The sequence below is a fragment of the Macaca nemestrina genome, chromosome 10 (assembly GCF_043159975.1).
Source record: "Macaca nemestrina isolate mMacNem1 chromosome 10, mMacNem.hap1, whole genome shotgun sequence".
Lineage (NCBI taxonomy): Eukaryota > Metazoa > Chordata > Mammalia > Primates > Cercopithecidae > Macaca > Macaca nemestrina.
In genome coordinates, this window is record NC_092134.1 from 78016445 (window position 1) to 78035659 (window position 19215).

Consider the following 19215-nt stretch of genomic DNA (forward strand, 5'->3'; position numbering starts at 1 on the left):
CATTTTTAAGTTATAATGTTTACTTACACATAAAGCATAATGGAAATGAACATTATGCTTTCTATATTTAACTCTCTTTTGACTGTAATTGGTAGGAATCCAAGATAAAATATGACACTTGGACAAGGCATAAGGTCAATCCTTTACTATCATAAATTTACTCAGGGGATGCCAGTTTTTGAAGAGTTTTGAATGCATTATCATTTGCCCCTTACCTTGTAAGTATCTGTATCTACAGGTAGCCATGCTTTCGACACAGCCAAATTGACCAAATAGATTTGGCTGATTTAGGTTTGAATGGCATTTTGTTTACTCAAGAATTATTTTTCTCTTACTTTCAAGCAAGAATAACTACCAGCCCCCAACTCCACCTCTCAAAGAACAATGTGACCCAGGTAGGCCATGTAAATAACAGTAACTACAATAACAATGACAATAATAATATAATTAACATTACTAAGCACTTTAAGGATGGCCAGCAAAGTCTCAAGCTTGCAAACCACAGAGTCAGACTTACAAACCCAAACAGCCTAACTCTACCATGCATACACTAACCAACACACTATGGCCGAGAATCATATAACTGATCCTCTTGGATCAAAGAAATGTCGATGACTAACACCTACTCAAAGATGGGTCAATCAACTCTTTTCAACTGACACTTCTGTTGGAGTTGGTCATAGGGAGTCTGTTTTCATTGTTTCATGAATTGAAAAGAATAAATGGGAGAGTGCAAAGTCTATTTATAATGTGACAAAAGAGTATCTGTAGTAAGGAAGAAGAAAATAAACATAAACAATAAAGATATGACATATAAAAACAGGAAGACACAGAGGTATACAAAGGTGAGATTGAGCAAGATGGTGTCATGGCACATGTGAATCCTTTTTTCTGACTCCTGAGCTAAACAGAATAATTCAGAACTTTTAAGTCTTCCTAAGATTATCAATCCAATAAATCTTTTTTTTTTTTTTTTTGCTGAAACATGTTTTATTTTGATATTTATTTGGCAACTAATATAATCACACATAATACAGTGGGCAAATTGTATCAAAACTAGTCTGAAACAACAGATAAAGGACAGAAAACAATACCATAAGCTACTATATTGCATGGTTATTGAGTTGTAAATAACATTCTTGGATAAAAATCCTCAGAGAGCATTATTCCCAAGCCAGATGTTGCTAGTTCTCTGTAGAAATGTTTTGTAGAAATGTGGCTAAATGCTATCACACTTTTCTTAAGTAATAACTATAATTAGAAAATTTCTATACTCAGGAAATTATCCTTAATGACACGGTTTGTTATATTAATTGATTTTGTTATTTAAGCATTCACAATAAATTGATCTAAAAACAAAAGAAAAACTAATAAAGGTTATTCTAATTCATAATTTGCTGTCATAATGACAAACATGAAATTTATTTTTTGTATTTTATATAGGATATGTTAAGCATAAGTTAAATATTATCACGATAAAAATTAATTCCCCTATTTAAATTATTAAATTCTTAGAGTTTGTTCATATACCAGTTATTACTATATCCCATAAGTTTCATTTAAGTTTCATTTTAAAGAAAAAAAAACTGAAAGAGTGAATATATTAGTCACTCTTCATATAGTCACATATATGAATGTACACACATATATAGTATATTATAAATATGTACTATTTATAATATATAAAGATATTATATACAAATATAATATCTTTAGAATATATGTATATATGTGTGCATATTCATATATGTGAATTATGAACATGCAATGTGTACATGTATGTATATTCATATATGCAAATATATGAATATATGAATATATGAATTTATACATATATACGCAAACATTGACACAGAAACAAACACACATGTATATCTGACTACATACATGTGCATGTACATTCATATATTCACCTATGTGACTTAACATAGATGATACATTATCATATTCTGTTGAAATAAGCTTGGCAGTGATAAATATAATTACAATTGTATTATTTTAAGTATATAGATTAATATAGGAAATGGCTTTAGTTCCTTCTTTGAGTTGTACCATGGGAATGTGCATCAGATCATTTAATAATGACTTTTCTATATAAATTCATATAAGGACTTGTAAGAACATTAAATACATTAGTATTTAATTTAACATTAAATAAAATAGTAGAAACAGTTGTGTTTCTGAAAAGATATACAAATAAAAAGACAGAAAGGAACTAAAACTGAAATCTTTATTCATTCTTTGGTAAAAAATATGTGTGTATTTCATTAATAAATTGCATTCAAATCAATGCTTTTTTTGGAAAATCTTCCTCAGAACATCCTTAAATGCTTGTTTCACCTGCTGGTTTCTTAGAGTGTAAATAAATGGATTCAGCATAGGAGCGACAGAGGTATTGAGTATAGCTACTCCTTTTGTCAAAGCAACTCCTTCCTTTGCTGATGTTTTCACATACATGAAGATGCAGCTTCCATAAGAGATAGAGACAACAATCATATGTGAGGAGCAGGTTGAAAAGGCTTTTTTTCTTTGCTGTACTGAGGGGATTCTCAGAATAGTTCTGATGATGTAAGTATAGGACAAAACTACTAATATCAAAGTGGATATAAGAGTAAACAGAGCTAAAATAAAGCTCATGAGCTCTAGAGTACTTGTGTCTGTGCAAGAGATTTGCAGCAAAGGAGCAGAGTCACAGGTAAAGTGGTCAATGATATTGGAGTCACAGAAATCCAGCTGTAAGCCCATGGCCAGCGGTGGAAAAATTACCAAGAAACCAGCCAGCCAAGAGCTGATTATAAGCTGATAACAGATCCTGTCACTCATGATGGTTGTATAATGCAGAGGCTTACATATAGCCACAAAGCGATCATAGGACATAGAGGCTAGGAGGAAAAACTCCGTTGAACCAAGAAAGATAAAGAAAAATAGCTGAGCTGCACAAGCATTATAAGATATGGATTTGTCCCCTGTTAGAATGCTGATCAGAAATCTAGGATTACAGACAGAAGTAAATGAAATTTCCAAGAAGGAGAAATTCCTGAGGAAGAAATACATGGGAGTCTTCAGATGGGAATCCAGCAGGGTAAGGGAGATGATAGTTAGATTTCCAGTAACACTCAGTACATATGTAAGAAATAGAGAGGAGAAAATCACAACCTGTAGTTGTGGATGATCTGTCAGACCCAGGAGGATGAAATCTGTCACTGATGTTCTATTTTTCATTTCTGATGATTGATTCCTGTCAGAGATTACTGATAAAATCAACATCAAAAACAACAAAACAATGAGTCCAAAGACAAGTATAAATATTTGCACATTTTTCTTTTCAAATACTATTGAATTGTGACTAGAAGCACGTGGGACTTATAAAATAGTGTATGTATACACATTTATAGTTCTCATTTTCCATAATTCTGCTTTTTTTTTTTTTTTTTTTTTTTTTTTTTTTTTTTGAGACGGAGTCTCGCTCTGTCGCCCAGGCTGGAGTGCAGTGGCGCGATCTCGGCTCACTGCAAGCTCCGCCTCCCGGGTTCACGCCATTCTCCTGCCTCAGCCTCCCGAGTCGCTGGGACTACAGGCGCCCGCCACCACGCCCGGCTAATTTTTTGTATTTTTTTTTTAGTAGAGACGGGGTTTCACCGTGGTCTCGATCTCCTGACCTTGTGATCCGCCCGCCTCGGCCTCCCAAAGTGCTGGGATTACAGGCGTGAGCCACCGCGCCCGGCCCCATAATTCTGCTTTTAAAGATATATCTTCCGTATTTAATATCAGTCTCTGCTGCATATTTATTCTGTCTCCATAGTTTACATTTATTTTGGGGAAATTTATTAATAAAACATAAACTTTTCTAATGCTTTACTATTTAGCTAAAATGTCGGGGGCATTATGCTTTGCTTACTGTATCTTTTATAGGAATAAAAATTCTGACTGATGATGTAAATCAGTGATCAACCCAATTTTTTGGTGAAAATTCTAAATATCTTTTTTAGGATGTAGACATTACTACCTCTGTTAATTTATCTTTTACTCCTTTACTTGTAAAACAAAATAATAATTCAGTGGGTAAGTCATTCTAAAGTGTTTTGAACATTTAAACAATGGCTTTATATAGATAGTATCCAATATTTTTTTCAATCCATCACACATCCTATTTTCAGGTAATACAGGAGCCTCCGAAACCCCTATCTTTATACTTGATTTTATACTCTCTTTAAGCCTTTTCATTAAAATCCAATTAATGTAGTGTTTTTCAGCTGAATGTTTCAAAATTTCTAGTAAAATGTTTTAAATGTAGTCAGGCACCCAAGAGCATGTTCAGAAAATATTTTAATGAAATACACAACTACTTCATATATGTAAATCAGATATAAAATGCACAAATACTTCACATATGTTGTCTACTAACTGTCTTGGACACCCGCATCTGTAATATGCACCAGCTCTTTCTAAGTGTAAATGCATAAATATTAAGAAAATCATGCTATGTTCCACCTATTTAATTGCTAGAAATTACCATTTAAAAGATTTTTATATCTCCATTAATTTATTGAACTATTAAATATGCATATACATAAGAGACAGAAAGGGAAATAAATATATCTTAGGAGATTAATCAATGCTACAGAATAGAATGAATAGAAGCTAAATCACAAAAAAAAATTCAGAATACTTACGTATTATGAAAATTTGGATGGTGAGAGTTAAATACTGAACGCAAAATAATGTGCTCAATTCTCTTAAATCAAAAGTCATGTAGTGGGTCAATTTTACATGAAGAAATAGCTGTTTTTTTCTCTCCTCCTACAAAGTTACAGATTTCTTCAAAAAGATCTTCGTGTTTCATCTTAAAACATTCAGTAAAATAGTCTCCTCATGTTTCCACCCAGCATTGTCCAAAATCTGGAAGCCTGAAATATTCCACCAACCATTTTAACAATAAATCCTTAAAAGTTTTGCTGACATAAATGAAAAAACTTACAGAATTATTTATGATAGGCTATTCTGCTACTTCACAGAGGGCCATTTCTATTAATTTTCCTTAGGAAAAAAGTAAACAATACCTTTAATATGTCTCCTTTACATAATTTCAGAAATATGCTTTAAGGCAGACAAATGCTTAATGACATTTGGGATAAAATAGGGCCCTAGTGAATCCATGTACAAGATCGACTCCAGCAATCAGATTTTAATTGGTTGATTTTGGGACCTGTGTCCCAGGAGAAGACTGAGAAAATTATCAAGCAGGATGTCAGCCGTGTGTCTGGGGAGGAGTGAGGTCTAGCAAAAATAAACCAACAACATGCAATGTTCATTGTCATGTATCATCCTTAAGGCTACGGGAAAAAGCGATTTAAAATATGACGGGAAAAAGCAATTTAAAATATGACAAGCAAAATAAGCCAGGGGTCTATGAAAGAAAAAGTATCTGGTATAATAATCTTTGAAACAATGTTGAAATCACTGAAGAATAATATACACTCTCACTGGTGAAACTTACACAGGGAGTGTAACTCCTTTCATCAATTGAGCTGACTAACTAGTATTTATCTAAAATTAGAAGCAACTCAAATTTCATCTATACATTTCTGTATTATTTTCCACATATATATAAAACAACAAATTCTTTTAATACTTTATGCAAAATATATTTTTACATATGAGCACAATAAATTGAGATCCTTCTCAATGCAGTAATTCAATACAGTGCTAAAAATACGATTAAAAATAGTAACTTCTTCTTTTTTAAAAGAAATAATTACATGTTTTTTAAGAGAGGAGGTCTCACTATGTTGCCCAAGCTGAAGTACAGTGGCTATTCATAGGCAGGATTGCAGCCTTGAACTCCTGACCTCAAATGAACTTCCTGCCTCAAGCTCCTGAGTAGCTGGAGCTGCAGGTGTGCACCATTGTTCTTGGCTTGAAAAACAGTATCTTCTTGTTGAATATGTTATAGAAGTGGAAACCAGGATATTTAAATTACATTTGCATAAACAGTAATGGTACTTCAGTAATAAAAACTCAGTCATTGACTTATTAAAGACTTTATCACAACTGTAGAGACAAATATAATTTAAGAAAAAAATCACAACATGAATCTTTTTATTTGAAGAAGATGCCTTCATATGATGTTAACATATATTCAAATGTTTATGTGCAGAGCTAACCACTGTTACCAATTTGATGTATACTACTCCACATACATTTTAATTGTGGACACCTGCTGTTATCAGTCCATTTTCATACTGCTATGAAGAAATACCTGAGACTGCGTAATTTATAAGGAAAAAGAGGTTTAACAGACTCACAGTTCCACATGGCGGGGGAGGCCTCAGAATCATGGCAGAAGGTGAAGGAGGAGCAAAGGATATCTTACATGGTGGCAGGCAAGAGAGTGTGTGCAGGGGAACTGCCCTTTATAAAATCATCAGATCTGATGAGATGCATTCACTATCATGGCATGGGAAAAACCTGCCTCCATGATTCAATTACCTCCCACCAGGTCCCTCCCATGACCCACGGGGATTATGGGAACTACAATTCAAGATGAGATTTGGGTGAGGACACAGCCAAACGATATCACCTGTCTTTGACACTTAGTAATATATTTTTAAGCATTCATACCTAAATAGAAAATCTTCCATTTTTCTCTAAGCAATAGTTAACTATTTAATATTAGCTTAAACATTTACAACATCCATTTTAATGACTAAATATGGTTTCATTGTATGGATATGCCATAATGAATAAAATTATTCTTTGCAGAACATACCAATCTTTGAATATATCCCTTATTATAAATGATATGAGAATGCATAGACACACAAATGCATCTTGGCATTATTGTTCTATTATCTCTTGATTGTAAGTTTTCTCAAATGAGTTACTGAGTCACAACTTTGCACACTTAAAATGTTCATAAATATTTCCATGTTTCCCTAGAGAACTGTTTGTTTGCATTACATGTATCTATAAAAAATGATTATTTTAATATAAATTCAAAATATAAAAGATTAATACCTTTAATCCTTCCTAGTGTAACAGGGAACAAAACAGGGATTATGTGCCTATTTCTGGGATATTGATTCTATTTTGATAATGTCTTACTGATCTCAGAATGTTTATTGTGATTTTTATCCTTCAATTTGATACCTGGTAGTGTAAGTATTTCCCTTCTTCCCTATTATTTATCAATATCTTGGTAAATTTTCCATTTTTTAAAATTGTTAAATATGTTTCTAAGAAATAAGTATGATGGTTTTTATTTGTATTATGCAAATAGACATATATAAAAAAGATGGGCCGGGCACAGCAGCTCACACCTGTAATTCCAGCACTTTGGGAGGCCGAGGCAGGTGGATTACCTGAGGTCAGGAGTTCAGGACCAGCCTGGCCAACACGGTGAAACCCCGTCTCTACTAAAAAATACAAAAATTAGCCAGGTATGGTGGTGGATGCCTGTAGTCCCAGCTAATAGGGAGGCTGAGACAGGAGAATTGCTTGAACCCAGGAGGCAGAGGTTGCAGTGAGCTGAGATCATGCCATTGCATTCCAGCCTGGGTGACAAGAGCGAAACTCTATCTCAAAAAGAAAAAAAAAAAAAAAGATGTACTGTCCATTTTAAATATTTGATCAAAATACATTGTTTTTAATTTTACAATAGAGCATAGTATCTCCTAGAAGATTTAGAATGAATGTCCTGTTTCTTGATTCTAGAAAAATTTTACACATAAGTATAAAACATTAAGGTACTATTTTTTCAGAACTTCAGCACTGATTTAAAATCATGAAATACTTGCATAATTTTCATATTATTAAGAAAATATTGAATGATTTCAGTTTGTTAGACATGGTCAAGTTTAAGACATTTCTTGACTGGTAAGCCTATACTCAAAAGAAGGCCATTATGTTAGGAAATACAATAGAATTTATAAGGAAAAGTACACAGGGAAAGAAAGAAATCGGTATAGAGGTAAATCTACTACACAGTAAAGTAGACGTAAGTTTGCTGTGAGTTTCACTGGAATTACTGTTTTATATTTGGTGGTGGCCTTGCTGCAGTGGAAACTTTTAAAAAGATCTATAGTTTACTGTGATGTGCACTTTTGCCTTTGTACCAGAGTAAATTGTGATTATAATCCTTTCTTTCTATTTTCTTTTCAATATACATTTATAATAAGTACATCTAATTTTCTGTTTGATGCTCAGTGATTAAAATGTTGGACTATAAAAGTCAAGTCCTTAGTATTCCATTTGGTATCTTTTTGTAGTCCATATCAAGAACACAACAAATCCCTCATCCACATAAGTGATAATGTGTGAGTAAATGGAGAACAGTCAGCCAAGCTTCACATGTTACACTCAAATTCCGAGAGTTATTGGTAATTTCCTTATCTAAATAAGTAATAATTTACTTGAAATAATAGGTAAAAACTCATTATGTCACCTCATAATATTAAATATATGTGTTTTTTATCATCCTCAATTGTCAATCCCTAATAAGAACCTAAAATAGCCCATCTTCATGAATGTCGTGGGATCTAAGTCATTACTTAGTATGAGTTAATGTGTTCAATATAAATATGTGTGTCTGCACCTATCAGAAAAAAAGTAGAGACATTAGAGAAAAGACAGTTGTATTAGTCAGGCCTCTCTAGAGAAACAGAACCAATAGGATGGATGGATGAGTAGATAGATAGATAGATAGGTAGATAGACAGATGACAGATAGAAAAATAGATAGATTTATTTATTTATTATAAGAAATGTGTTCACACATTCTTGCTAAAAAGTTCTAAGAGCTACAGTTGATGAGCTGGAGACCCAGGAGAGCTAATGGTATACTTCCAGTCCAAGTCCAAAGGCCTGAGAACAAGGAAAACTAATGCATCTGGAAGAGTCTGAGGCAGAAAAACAAACAAACAAGCAATGTTCCAGCTCAAAGGAAGCCACGTAGTAAGAGTCCCTCTTACTTGCAAGAAGGTCAGCCTTTTTAATCAACTCAGGTATTCAACTGATGAATGAGGCCCATCACATTAGGAAGGGCAATCTACTTTCTTTAGTCTACTGATTCAAATGCTGATCTTACCCTGCGTGTGTCTGTGAGGGTGTTTTTCATTAATTTTTTATCTGTAAGAAACACTGCCACAGACACACTCAGAATAATGTTTGGCAAAATGTCTTGGCACTCCATGGACCAGTCAAGTTGACACACAAAATTATCCATCACAATGGTGGAAATAGGAAGTGCCAGGAATTCATCTTTTCATTTAGACAAGAATTGTACTGGCAGAAAATGTCTGAAGTGGCTACTTTGGAAATCTGGAGTCTATTTGATTGCTTGTAGTTTCTAGTGGAAAGATTGTCTGATAAATGTGGCTAATATTGGTTGATTTTAGCCTTTAGTGTAGTAGCAGCTACCCACTCATCACTCCAAGGTGGAGCTGTAGGGATAAAAATCCACATTACTGGTGTGGTTTTCTGGATCCAGGATTGGAATTAAGGAGTTTGTCCTCCGAATACTGGGATTCTGTCTTCTGATTGCTACTAGCTGCTTCTCATTGCCAAGATGTAGGCAAAGAAGCTGTGTGCCATTGTTTTAGAAAGAGAAGATTTAGAAAAGACCGGAGAAAACCTTAAATTTTCACCTCAGGCTGAATTATAAAAGAAAAAAAGAAAAGCACAAAAGCAAACCCTGTGGAAGAGACTCTCATTTTCATAGTTTAAGTATTTTCATAGTTTCCACATTCAAAGATTCCAGTGTCCTGTTTTGTAACAACAAAAATAATCACAAAGCATACAGATAAGCAGTAAAGTATCTATTAAGATGAACATAATAAATAAACAGAAAACCTATCTAAGGGTGTTCCAGATGTTGGATTTACTAAACAAAGGCTTTAAAACAGCTCCCAATCCATTTCCAGGGAAGTGGGACCAAGAAGGTGGAGTAGAAGCAGCTCTCATGTACCATTCTCAGGGAGAGGAAACATAATACCTTTGTATTGAACACTGACCCTGCAGGCCGATTGTCTGAAAAAACATGTTAGAATACATCAAGGCCACAGGGGTATACAGAGAACACAGAGGAATGAAGCTGGGCACCAGTCTGTCTGGGCTCACTCACCTGGGAAAGGGTGAATGAGAGAGAGCCCTCAGGGGGGCCCACGCTCTCCATAGAGACCTATTCAATACTGAGAATGTGAGAATCACCCTGCCCACCTCCCTGCGCCACCCTCCCCACCATGCTTCTAGATTGAGGCAAAGAGCCACCCAGACATTTTGGAAAAGCAGCTCTTGAATCCAAGGGGACTGCTACAAGCCTTGGGCCTCAGAGCAGAACAGCGTCCCCACCATAGGCCCAATAGAAGCCACAGTTGTGGTACTTGGGAGCAGTAAGATTGCCAGACTTCCATTGTCAGATGGGGCTTGGTGCCAGCTTCCAGCCCAGTGGTCTTGCTTTGGCCTGAACTGGGCTAGCCATCCTACCCACCCCCACCACTGGTAGCCAGGCAGGCAATGCTTGCTAGAGCTTCCAGCCGAGCAGTTCCATGTTTGTGTAAACTCAGCTGAAGGGCACAACCTCCTGTTGTCCTGGGAAACACCCAAACACCATAGCACATGACTTCACCTGCCCAGGCCACGTGGTAGCTAGGCAGACAATGTTTGCAAGAGTTTCTGGGCCAGTGGCTCCACTTCTGTGTGAACTCAGTTGGAGGGCACAGCTTCCTATTGCTTGGGAAAACAGCTGGATGGCTGAGTGAGGTAATCCTACCACCGGTAACCAGGTGGACAGTGCCTACTAGTTTCTGGCCCAGTGGCCCTGCCTCTGTGTGAACTCAACTACAGAGCACACCTTCTTGTTGTCCTAGGAAACAGCCAGATGGCAGAGTGTGAGACCCCATCTGCCACTACTACTGGTGGGCAGGTTGGCAACATCTACTAGAGCTTCCAGCCCAGCAGCCCTGCTTCTGTGTGAACTCACCTAGAGGTTGCGGTTTTCTGTTTTCCTGGGAAACACTGGATAGCAAGGTAAGCAGCCCCATGCTAGGGCTGGGCCAGAAGCTTTGGCAGCCGTGACTCACCTCACTGGTAACCAGGCAAACCATGCCTGCTAGAGCTACCAGCCCAGAAGTAGCTACCAGCCCAGCAGTGCTACTTCTGCCTGAATTTGCAGAAGGGCATAGCTTATTGTTGCTGTGCAAACACTCAAGTGGCAGGGTGGGTAACTTCACCCTCCTCTTCCTCTTCTAGCCAGATAGACCACACCCACTAGAACTTCCAACCCAGTGGTCCCATTTCCCCCAAACTCTGCAGGCAGGCCCAACACCATGTTTCCCTGGGAAATATATGGACAGCAGATTAGGGCCACACTGGCAAGGACATGGCTTGTATTTTTATATGGTTAGGCCTTGTGTTCCCACCCAAATCTCATCTTAAATTATAATCTCCATAGTCCCCATAACCCCCACATGTCAAGGGAGAAAACAGGTGGAGGTAATTGGATCATTCGAGTGGTTTCCCCCATGCTGTTCTCATGATAGCAAATGAGTTCTCATGAGATCTGATGGTTTTATAAGGTAGTTTTCCCTGCTCTTGTTTGCAACTCTCTCATTTTCCACCATGTAAGACATGCTTCTCTCTCACCTTCCGCTATGATTGTAAGTGTCCTAAGGCTTCCCCAGCCATGTGGAACTGTGACTTAATTAAACTTCTTTTTTTTTTTTTTTTAAATAAATTACCCAGTCTCAGGTATGTCTTTATAGCAGTGTGAGAATGGACTAATACATATGCCAACTGCAGGTGCTGCCTGAGTGGGTACTGTTGACTGGAACACCCAACAAAATGAATGTGAGCATAGAGACAGTAATGAGAGGCTGAGTGGTAACAGGTAATCCTACCACCGGTAACCAGTTGGGCAGTGCCTACTAGTTTCTGGCCCAGTGGCCCTGCCTCTGTGTGAACTCAACTACAGAGCACACCTTCCCACAACCCAGGAGCAGACTAGAATCAAAACCAGTCAATCGAGTTCACCTTATACCATAATCAAACTCCCAAGGGCATCAAAAGTAAAAAAAGCAAAGCAAACCATCCAAAGGATACTAACTTCAAAGACTGAAGAAACTTCAGCCCACACAAATGACAAAGAACCAGCACAAAAACTGTGGCAAATCAAAAAGCCAGAGTATCATCTTACCTCCAAACAACCATAATAATATTTCCAGTAATGGTTCTTAACCAGGATGAAATGGCTGAAATATCAGAAATAAAATTCAGACTATGGAAAGGAATGAAGATCTTTTAAATACAGGAGATACTTGAAACCCAATCCAAGATATCCAAGGATTACAAGGAAACAATACAAGATGTGATAGCCAAAATGGACATTATAAGAAAGAATCAAACTTATCTGATAGAACTGAAAAACACACTAGAAGAATTTCATAATGCAATTGCAAGTATTAACAGGAAAACTGAACAAACTGAGTGAAGACTATCAGAGCTTGAAGGCTGGCTCTCCAAAATAACTAAGTCAGAGCAAAATAAAGGAAAAACAATAAAGAAGAATAAACAAAACCTATGAGAAATATGGGATTATGTAAAGAGACCAAATCTATAACTCATTGGCATCCGTGAAAGAGAGGGAGAGAAACCTAGCAACTTGGAAAACATATTTCAGAATATTATCCATGAAAATTTCCCCAAATTCACTATAGAGGCCAACATTCAAATTCAGGAAATGCAGAAAAACTCTGTGATATACTACACGAGAAGATAACCCCAAGACACATAGTTATTAGATTCTTCAAGGTCAAAATAAGAGAAAAATGTTAAAGGCAGCTAGGAAGAGGCAGGTAATATACAGAGGGAATTATATCAGGCTAACAGCAGACCTGTCAGCAGAAACTCTACAAGCCAGAAGAGATTAGAGGCCTATATTCAGAGCCCTTAAAGAAAAGAATTTACAAACAAGAATTTCATGTCCAGCCAAACTAACCTTAATAAGTGAAAGAGAAATAAGGCCCTTTCAAACAAGCAAATGCAGAGGGAATTCATCAACATCAGACCTGCCTTGGAAGAAGTCCCGAAGGGAGTGATAACTACGGAAAAGACCATTACCGGCAACTACAAAAGAAAGACCATTACTGGTATCACACTTAAGTACCTAGACCAGTGACACTATAATGCAGCCACACAAACAATGCTGCATAATAACCAGCTAACATCATGATGATGGGATAAAATCTGCATGTATCAATACTATCCTTGAATGTAAATGGGCTAAATGCCTCAATTAAAACCCAATGGTTTGCGATCTTCAAGATACCCATCACACATGCAATGACACCCATAGACTCAAAATAAATGGATGAAGAAAAATCTAACAAGCAAATGGAAGACATAAAAAGGCAAAGGATGCTATTCTAATTTCAGACAAAACAGACTTTAAATCAAGATAAAAAAATTAAAAGAAGGGCATTACACAATGGTAAAGAGCTCAATTCAACAAGACAACATAACGATCATGAATATATACACACCCAACACAGGAGCACCCAGATTCATAAAGCAAGTTGTTAGAGACCCATGAAGAGACTTAGATAACCAACCAATAATGGTGGGAGACTTTAACACCCCACTGATAGTATTAAATCATGAGGCAGAAAATTAACAAAGATATTCAGGAGCTGAATTCAACATTTGATCAAATGGATCTGATAAACATCTACAGAACTCACTATCTCAAAAGAACAGAATATACATTCTTCTCATCTGTAGATGGCACATACTCCAAAAATGACCACACATTGGGTCTAAAACAATCCTCAATAAATTAAAAAAAAAATCATACCAACCATGATTTCAGACCACAGTGCAGTGAAATAGAAATAAATACTAAGAAAACCACTCAAAACCATAAAATTATGTGGAAATTAAACAACCTGCTCCTAAGTGACTTCTGGGTAAATAATGAAATTAAGGCAGAAATCAAGAAATTCTGTGGAAATAATGAGAAAAAAGATACAACATACCAGAATCTTTGGGACACAGTCAAAGCAATGTTAATAGGGAAGTTCATAGCACTGAATGACCACATCCAAAAGTTAGAAAGATTTCAAATTAACAACCTAACCATCACAAATAGAGAAACTAGAGAAAGAACAAACCAACCCTAATCCCAACGCTAGCAGAAAAAACATAACTAAACCCATTGCTAAACTGAAGGAAATTGAGACATGAAAATCCATACAAAAGATCAATGACTCCAGGAGCTGGTTCTTTGAACGAATTAATAAGATAGACCACTAGCTACAGTAATGAATAAAAGAGAGAAGATCCAAAGAAACACAATCAGAAATGACAAAAGGGACACTACTACTTACCCTACAGAAATACAAAAACCCATCAGAGACTATTATGAACATCTCTATGTGCGCAAGCTTGAAAAGCTAGAAGAACTGGATAAATTCCTGGACACATACAACCTGCAAAGACTGAACCCAGAAGAAATTGAATCCTTGAAGAGAACAACAATGAGCTCTGAATTCGAATCAGTAATAAAAAGACTACCAACCAGAAAAAGCCCAGGAACAGACAGATTCACAGTTGAATTTTACCAAATGTGTAAGAAAGAGCTGTTACTATTCCTGCTGAAACTATTCCAAATAATTGAGTGGGAAGGACTCCTCTCTAACTTATTCTATGAGGCCAGCATCATCCTGATACCAAAACCTACCAGAGACAACAAAAAAAAGAAAACTTCAGGTCAATATCCTTGATCAACATAGATGGATAAATACAAAACAAAATACTAGTAAACCAGATCCACCAGCATATCAAAAAACTAATCCACCACGATCAAGTAGGCTTTATTCCTGGGATGCAACATTGGTTTGACATACACAAATCAATTAATGTGATTCACCACATGAGCAGAACTAAAAACAAAAACTACATTATCATCTCAATAGATGCTGAAAAGGCTTTTGATAAAAATCAACTTCTCTTTACAATCCCTCAACAAACTAAGCAAAGAACACACATACTTCAAAATAACAACGGCCTTCTATGAAAAACCAACAGCCAATATTATGCTAAATGGGCAAAAGCTGGAAGCATTCCCTTGAAAATAGGAACAAGATAAGGATGCCTTCTTTCACCACTTCTATTCCACATAGTAATGGAAGACCTAGCCAGAGCAATCAGGCAGGGAAAGAAATAAAAGACATCCAAATAGGAAGAGAGGAAGTCAAACTATCTCTGTTTGTAAATGGTATGATTCCATACATAGGAAATGCCATAATCTCTTCCCAAAAGTTCCTTCAGCTGATAACGTGAGCAAAGTTTCAAGATACAAATGCAATATACAAAAATCAGTAGCATTTCTATAAACCAATAATATTCAAGCTGAGAGCAAAAATAAAAACACAATCCCATGCAAAATAGCCACAAAAAGAATAAAGTACCTAGGAATATAGCCCACCAAGGAGGTGAAAGACCTCTACAATGAGAATTACAAACCACTGCTCAAAGAAATCAGAGATGACACAAATAAATGGGAAACCATTCCATATTAATGGATAGAAAGAATCAATATTTTTTAAATGACCACACTTCTGAAAGCAATTTATAGATTCAATGCTCTTACTGTCAAACTACAAATGACATTCTTCACAGAATTACAACAAATCTATTTTAAAATTCACATGGAACCAAAAAAGAGTCTGAATAACCCAGGCAATCCTAAGCAAAAAGAATAAATCTGGAGGCATCCCATTATCTGACTTCAAACTATACTCCAAGGCTAGAGTAACCAAAATAGCACGGTACTGGTACAAAAACAGATACACAGACCAATGAAACAAAATAGACAGCCCAGAAATAAGCCTGCATAGCTGCAACCATCTGACACATTCAACATAATCGACAAACATACGCAATGGGAAAAGAACTCAATATTTAATAAATGGTGCTGGGATAACTGGCTAGCCATATGTAGAAGATTGAAACTAGCCCTCTTCCTTATACCATATACAAAAATCAACCCAAGACAGAGTAAAGACTTAAATATAACACCTAAAACTATAAAAACCCTGGAAAATCTAGGAAATATCATTCTGGATATAGGACTTAGCAAAGATTTCATGACAAAGATGCCAAAAGATATTGCAACAAAAGTAAAAACTGACAAATAGGACCTAATTAAACCACTGAACTTCTGCATAGCAAAAGAAACTATCAGTAGAGTTAACAGACAGCCTATAGAGTGGGAGAAAATTCTCACAAACTAAGCAGCTGACGAAGGTCTAATATCCAGCATCTGTAAGGAACTTAAACAAACTTACTACTAAAAAACAAACAACCCCATTAAAAAGTGGGCAAAGGACATGAACAGATACTTTCCAAAAGAAGACATACATGTGGCCAACAAGCATATGAAAAAATGCTCAACATCACTGGAGAAATGCAATTCCATACCACAGTGAGATATCATCTCACACCAGTCAGAATGATTACTATTAAAATGTTAGAAAATAACAGATGGCTGGTGGGACTGTGGAGAAAAGGAAACACTTAAACCTGGTTGGTGGGAATGTTAATTAGTTCAAGCATTGTGGAAAGCAGTTTGGCAATTTCTAAAAGAACTTAGAATTACCATTAGACCCAGCGCTCCCATTATTGGATATATATTCAAAGGAATATAAATCATTCTACCATAAAGACACATGCATGCATATGTTCATTGAAGCACTATTCATAGTAGCATAGACCTCTACATTGTTTAGGTTGCAGAAAAGCAAATAATGTGTGATCTCACTTATAAGTGTGAGCTAAATTTCGAGTACATATGAACACAAAGAAGAAAACAACAGCCACTGACCCTACTTGAGGGTGGAAGGTTGAAGGAGAATGAGGATTAAAAAAAAGTACTTATCAGGTACCATGCTTATTACCTGGATGATGAAATAATCTACACCAGGCCCCCATAACATTCAATTTACCTGTATAATAAACCTGTACATGTACCCCTGAACCTAAAAGTTAAAATCCTATATTTATCTAAATGAAATAATAAAGCCAGGGAACCAAATAAATATATTTTATCTTACAAAAAAAGAAGAAAAACAATACAAAATAAGATTATAAGGGGATCAGAACATGCTATCCCCACATATGCCACTTTAGCATATTGATTATTTTGAGCTAAAGGCAATTGAGAAAATAGTAGATGCAGGAATAGCTCTTTGACCCTCCACTTTCTACCTAAAAGCAGGGTATAAATTTCCTCTGAGAAAGATGATCTTCCTGTACCAGGAGAGGAGAACGCTCTTATCACTAGAGATGGGGAGGTAACACTGAGATTAATGTGTAAGACAAATTTTATTAAATTGACCCCTGTCTTTTCATTAGTTTCCCCTATACATTTCCTAATCACATTCCCACAATTTATTGCCCCCAGCCTATACTCCTTTTTCTATTTTTTGTCACAACTCCACAATTTATCTCTTTTTATTATAATGGTATATAGGCTTCAAGTCTTATTTTTTTCTATTAAGACCTTTATGCACATTTAAAAATTAAAATTTTAACATCAAATAAAATTTGCATACTTTTCTTATGTTAAAAAATAAATTAATTAGACAACTCCCCTGAAGATGTTCCAAAAACTGGACAGACATGGATGAAGACAAGAAAACAATACGTGAACAAAATAAAATACATAACCAAAGAAATTGAAATTGTAAAAGAAACCAAATCAAAATTCTGGAGCCATAAATTACAACAGAAATACAAACAACTTGGACGGAATCAAAAGCAAATTTGTGCAAACAGACAAACGAATCAGAGAACCTAAAAGTAGAACAATTGAAATTAGGAAGTACGAGGAAAAGAGTGAAGTCAGTGAACAGATACTAAAGAATCTGTGAGGCACAATCAAGCAGGTCAACAGGAGCATTGTGTTTATCCCACATGGAGAGCTGGGAAAAGATGGGGAAGAAATAACGTTAAAAAAAAATAATGACTAGAAATTTCCCAAGGTTAAGTCATGAACCTACAAATCCAAGAAGCTATATAAACTCTAAGTTGGATAATCTCTAAGGGACCCACATCAAGACATGTTTTTAATAAAACAATTGAAAGCCAAAAATGAGAAAATCTTGAGACCAGCAAGAGATAAATGTATCATCACATACAAGGTACCCTCAATTAGACTACCACTCCATTTCTTATTAGAATCCATGAAGGCAATAGGGAGTAGGTTGATGTACAGTCATACACCATATAACATTTTGATAAATGGCAGACTGCATAAATGACGATTGTCCCATAAGATTAGAATGGAGCTGAGACATTCCTATTGCCTAGCGAACATTGTAGCAATGTTGTAGCACAATGCTCTACCTTTTAGATGTTTAAATATACAAACACCATTGTGTTACGACTGCCCATGGTACAGTAACATACTGTTCAGCACAGTAACATACTGTACAGGTTTGTAGCCTAGGAACAATAGGCTATATCATATAGATAGCCTAGGTATGTAGTAGGCTATATCATCTAAGTTTGTGTAAAAATACTTGATAATGTTTGCACAATGGCAAAATAACCTAATGTCACATTTCCCAGAATCTATCCTCATCATTAAGTCACACATGACTATGTTCAAAGTGTTGAAAGGAAAAAAAGTATTGGCAATTATAAATCCTATATCTGGCTCAACTGTTCTTCAAAAATTAGGGAGACATTAAGATTTTTCCCAGATAAAAGCTAGGGAAGGTCGTTACTACTAGAACTTACCTTTAATAAATATTACAGTAAGTTCTTCAGGTAGAAATGAAAGGACACTGGACAGTAGCAGCACTCCATATGAAGAAATAAAGATCTCTGATAAAGGTAACTACACGGACAACTATAAAAGTTACTATTATTTTAATTTGTTTTATAACTCCAATTTTAATTATAAAAGAACTAAAATAAAATGCGTAAAACTACTATTGTTCTATGATATTTGGCACACAATGCACAGCAATGAAATCTGTGATATCAATTACCAAAAGGGGAAAGGGAGATTTATAAAAACAGACTCTTTTATGGCATTAAAGTTAAATGTGAATAAATTTAAATTTGGTTCTAGTAATTTTAGGGTGTTAAATATAATTCTTATGATGAACACCAAGAAAATGTCTATATAATATACACAGAAGGGAATAAAATGTGA

The 19215-nt window shown here is 35.7% G+C and overlaps 1 protein-coding gene across 1 annotated transcript; it reads right to left on the reverse strand.

Annotated features, from left to right (window-relative positions):
• Window positions 1-2286: 2286 nt before the first annotated feature.
• LOC105474193 (olfactory receptor 6C76) lies at window positions 2287-3222 on the reverse strand. Its single transcript, XM_011728681.2, has one exon. It carries the CDS (start codon window positions 3220-3222, stop codon window positions 2287-2289), a length of 936 nt encoding a protein of 311 aa, XP_011726983.2.
• Window positions 3223-19215: the final 15993 nt, after the last annotated feature.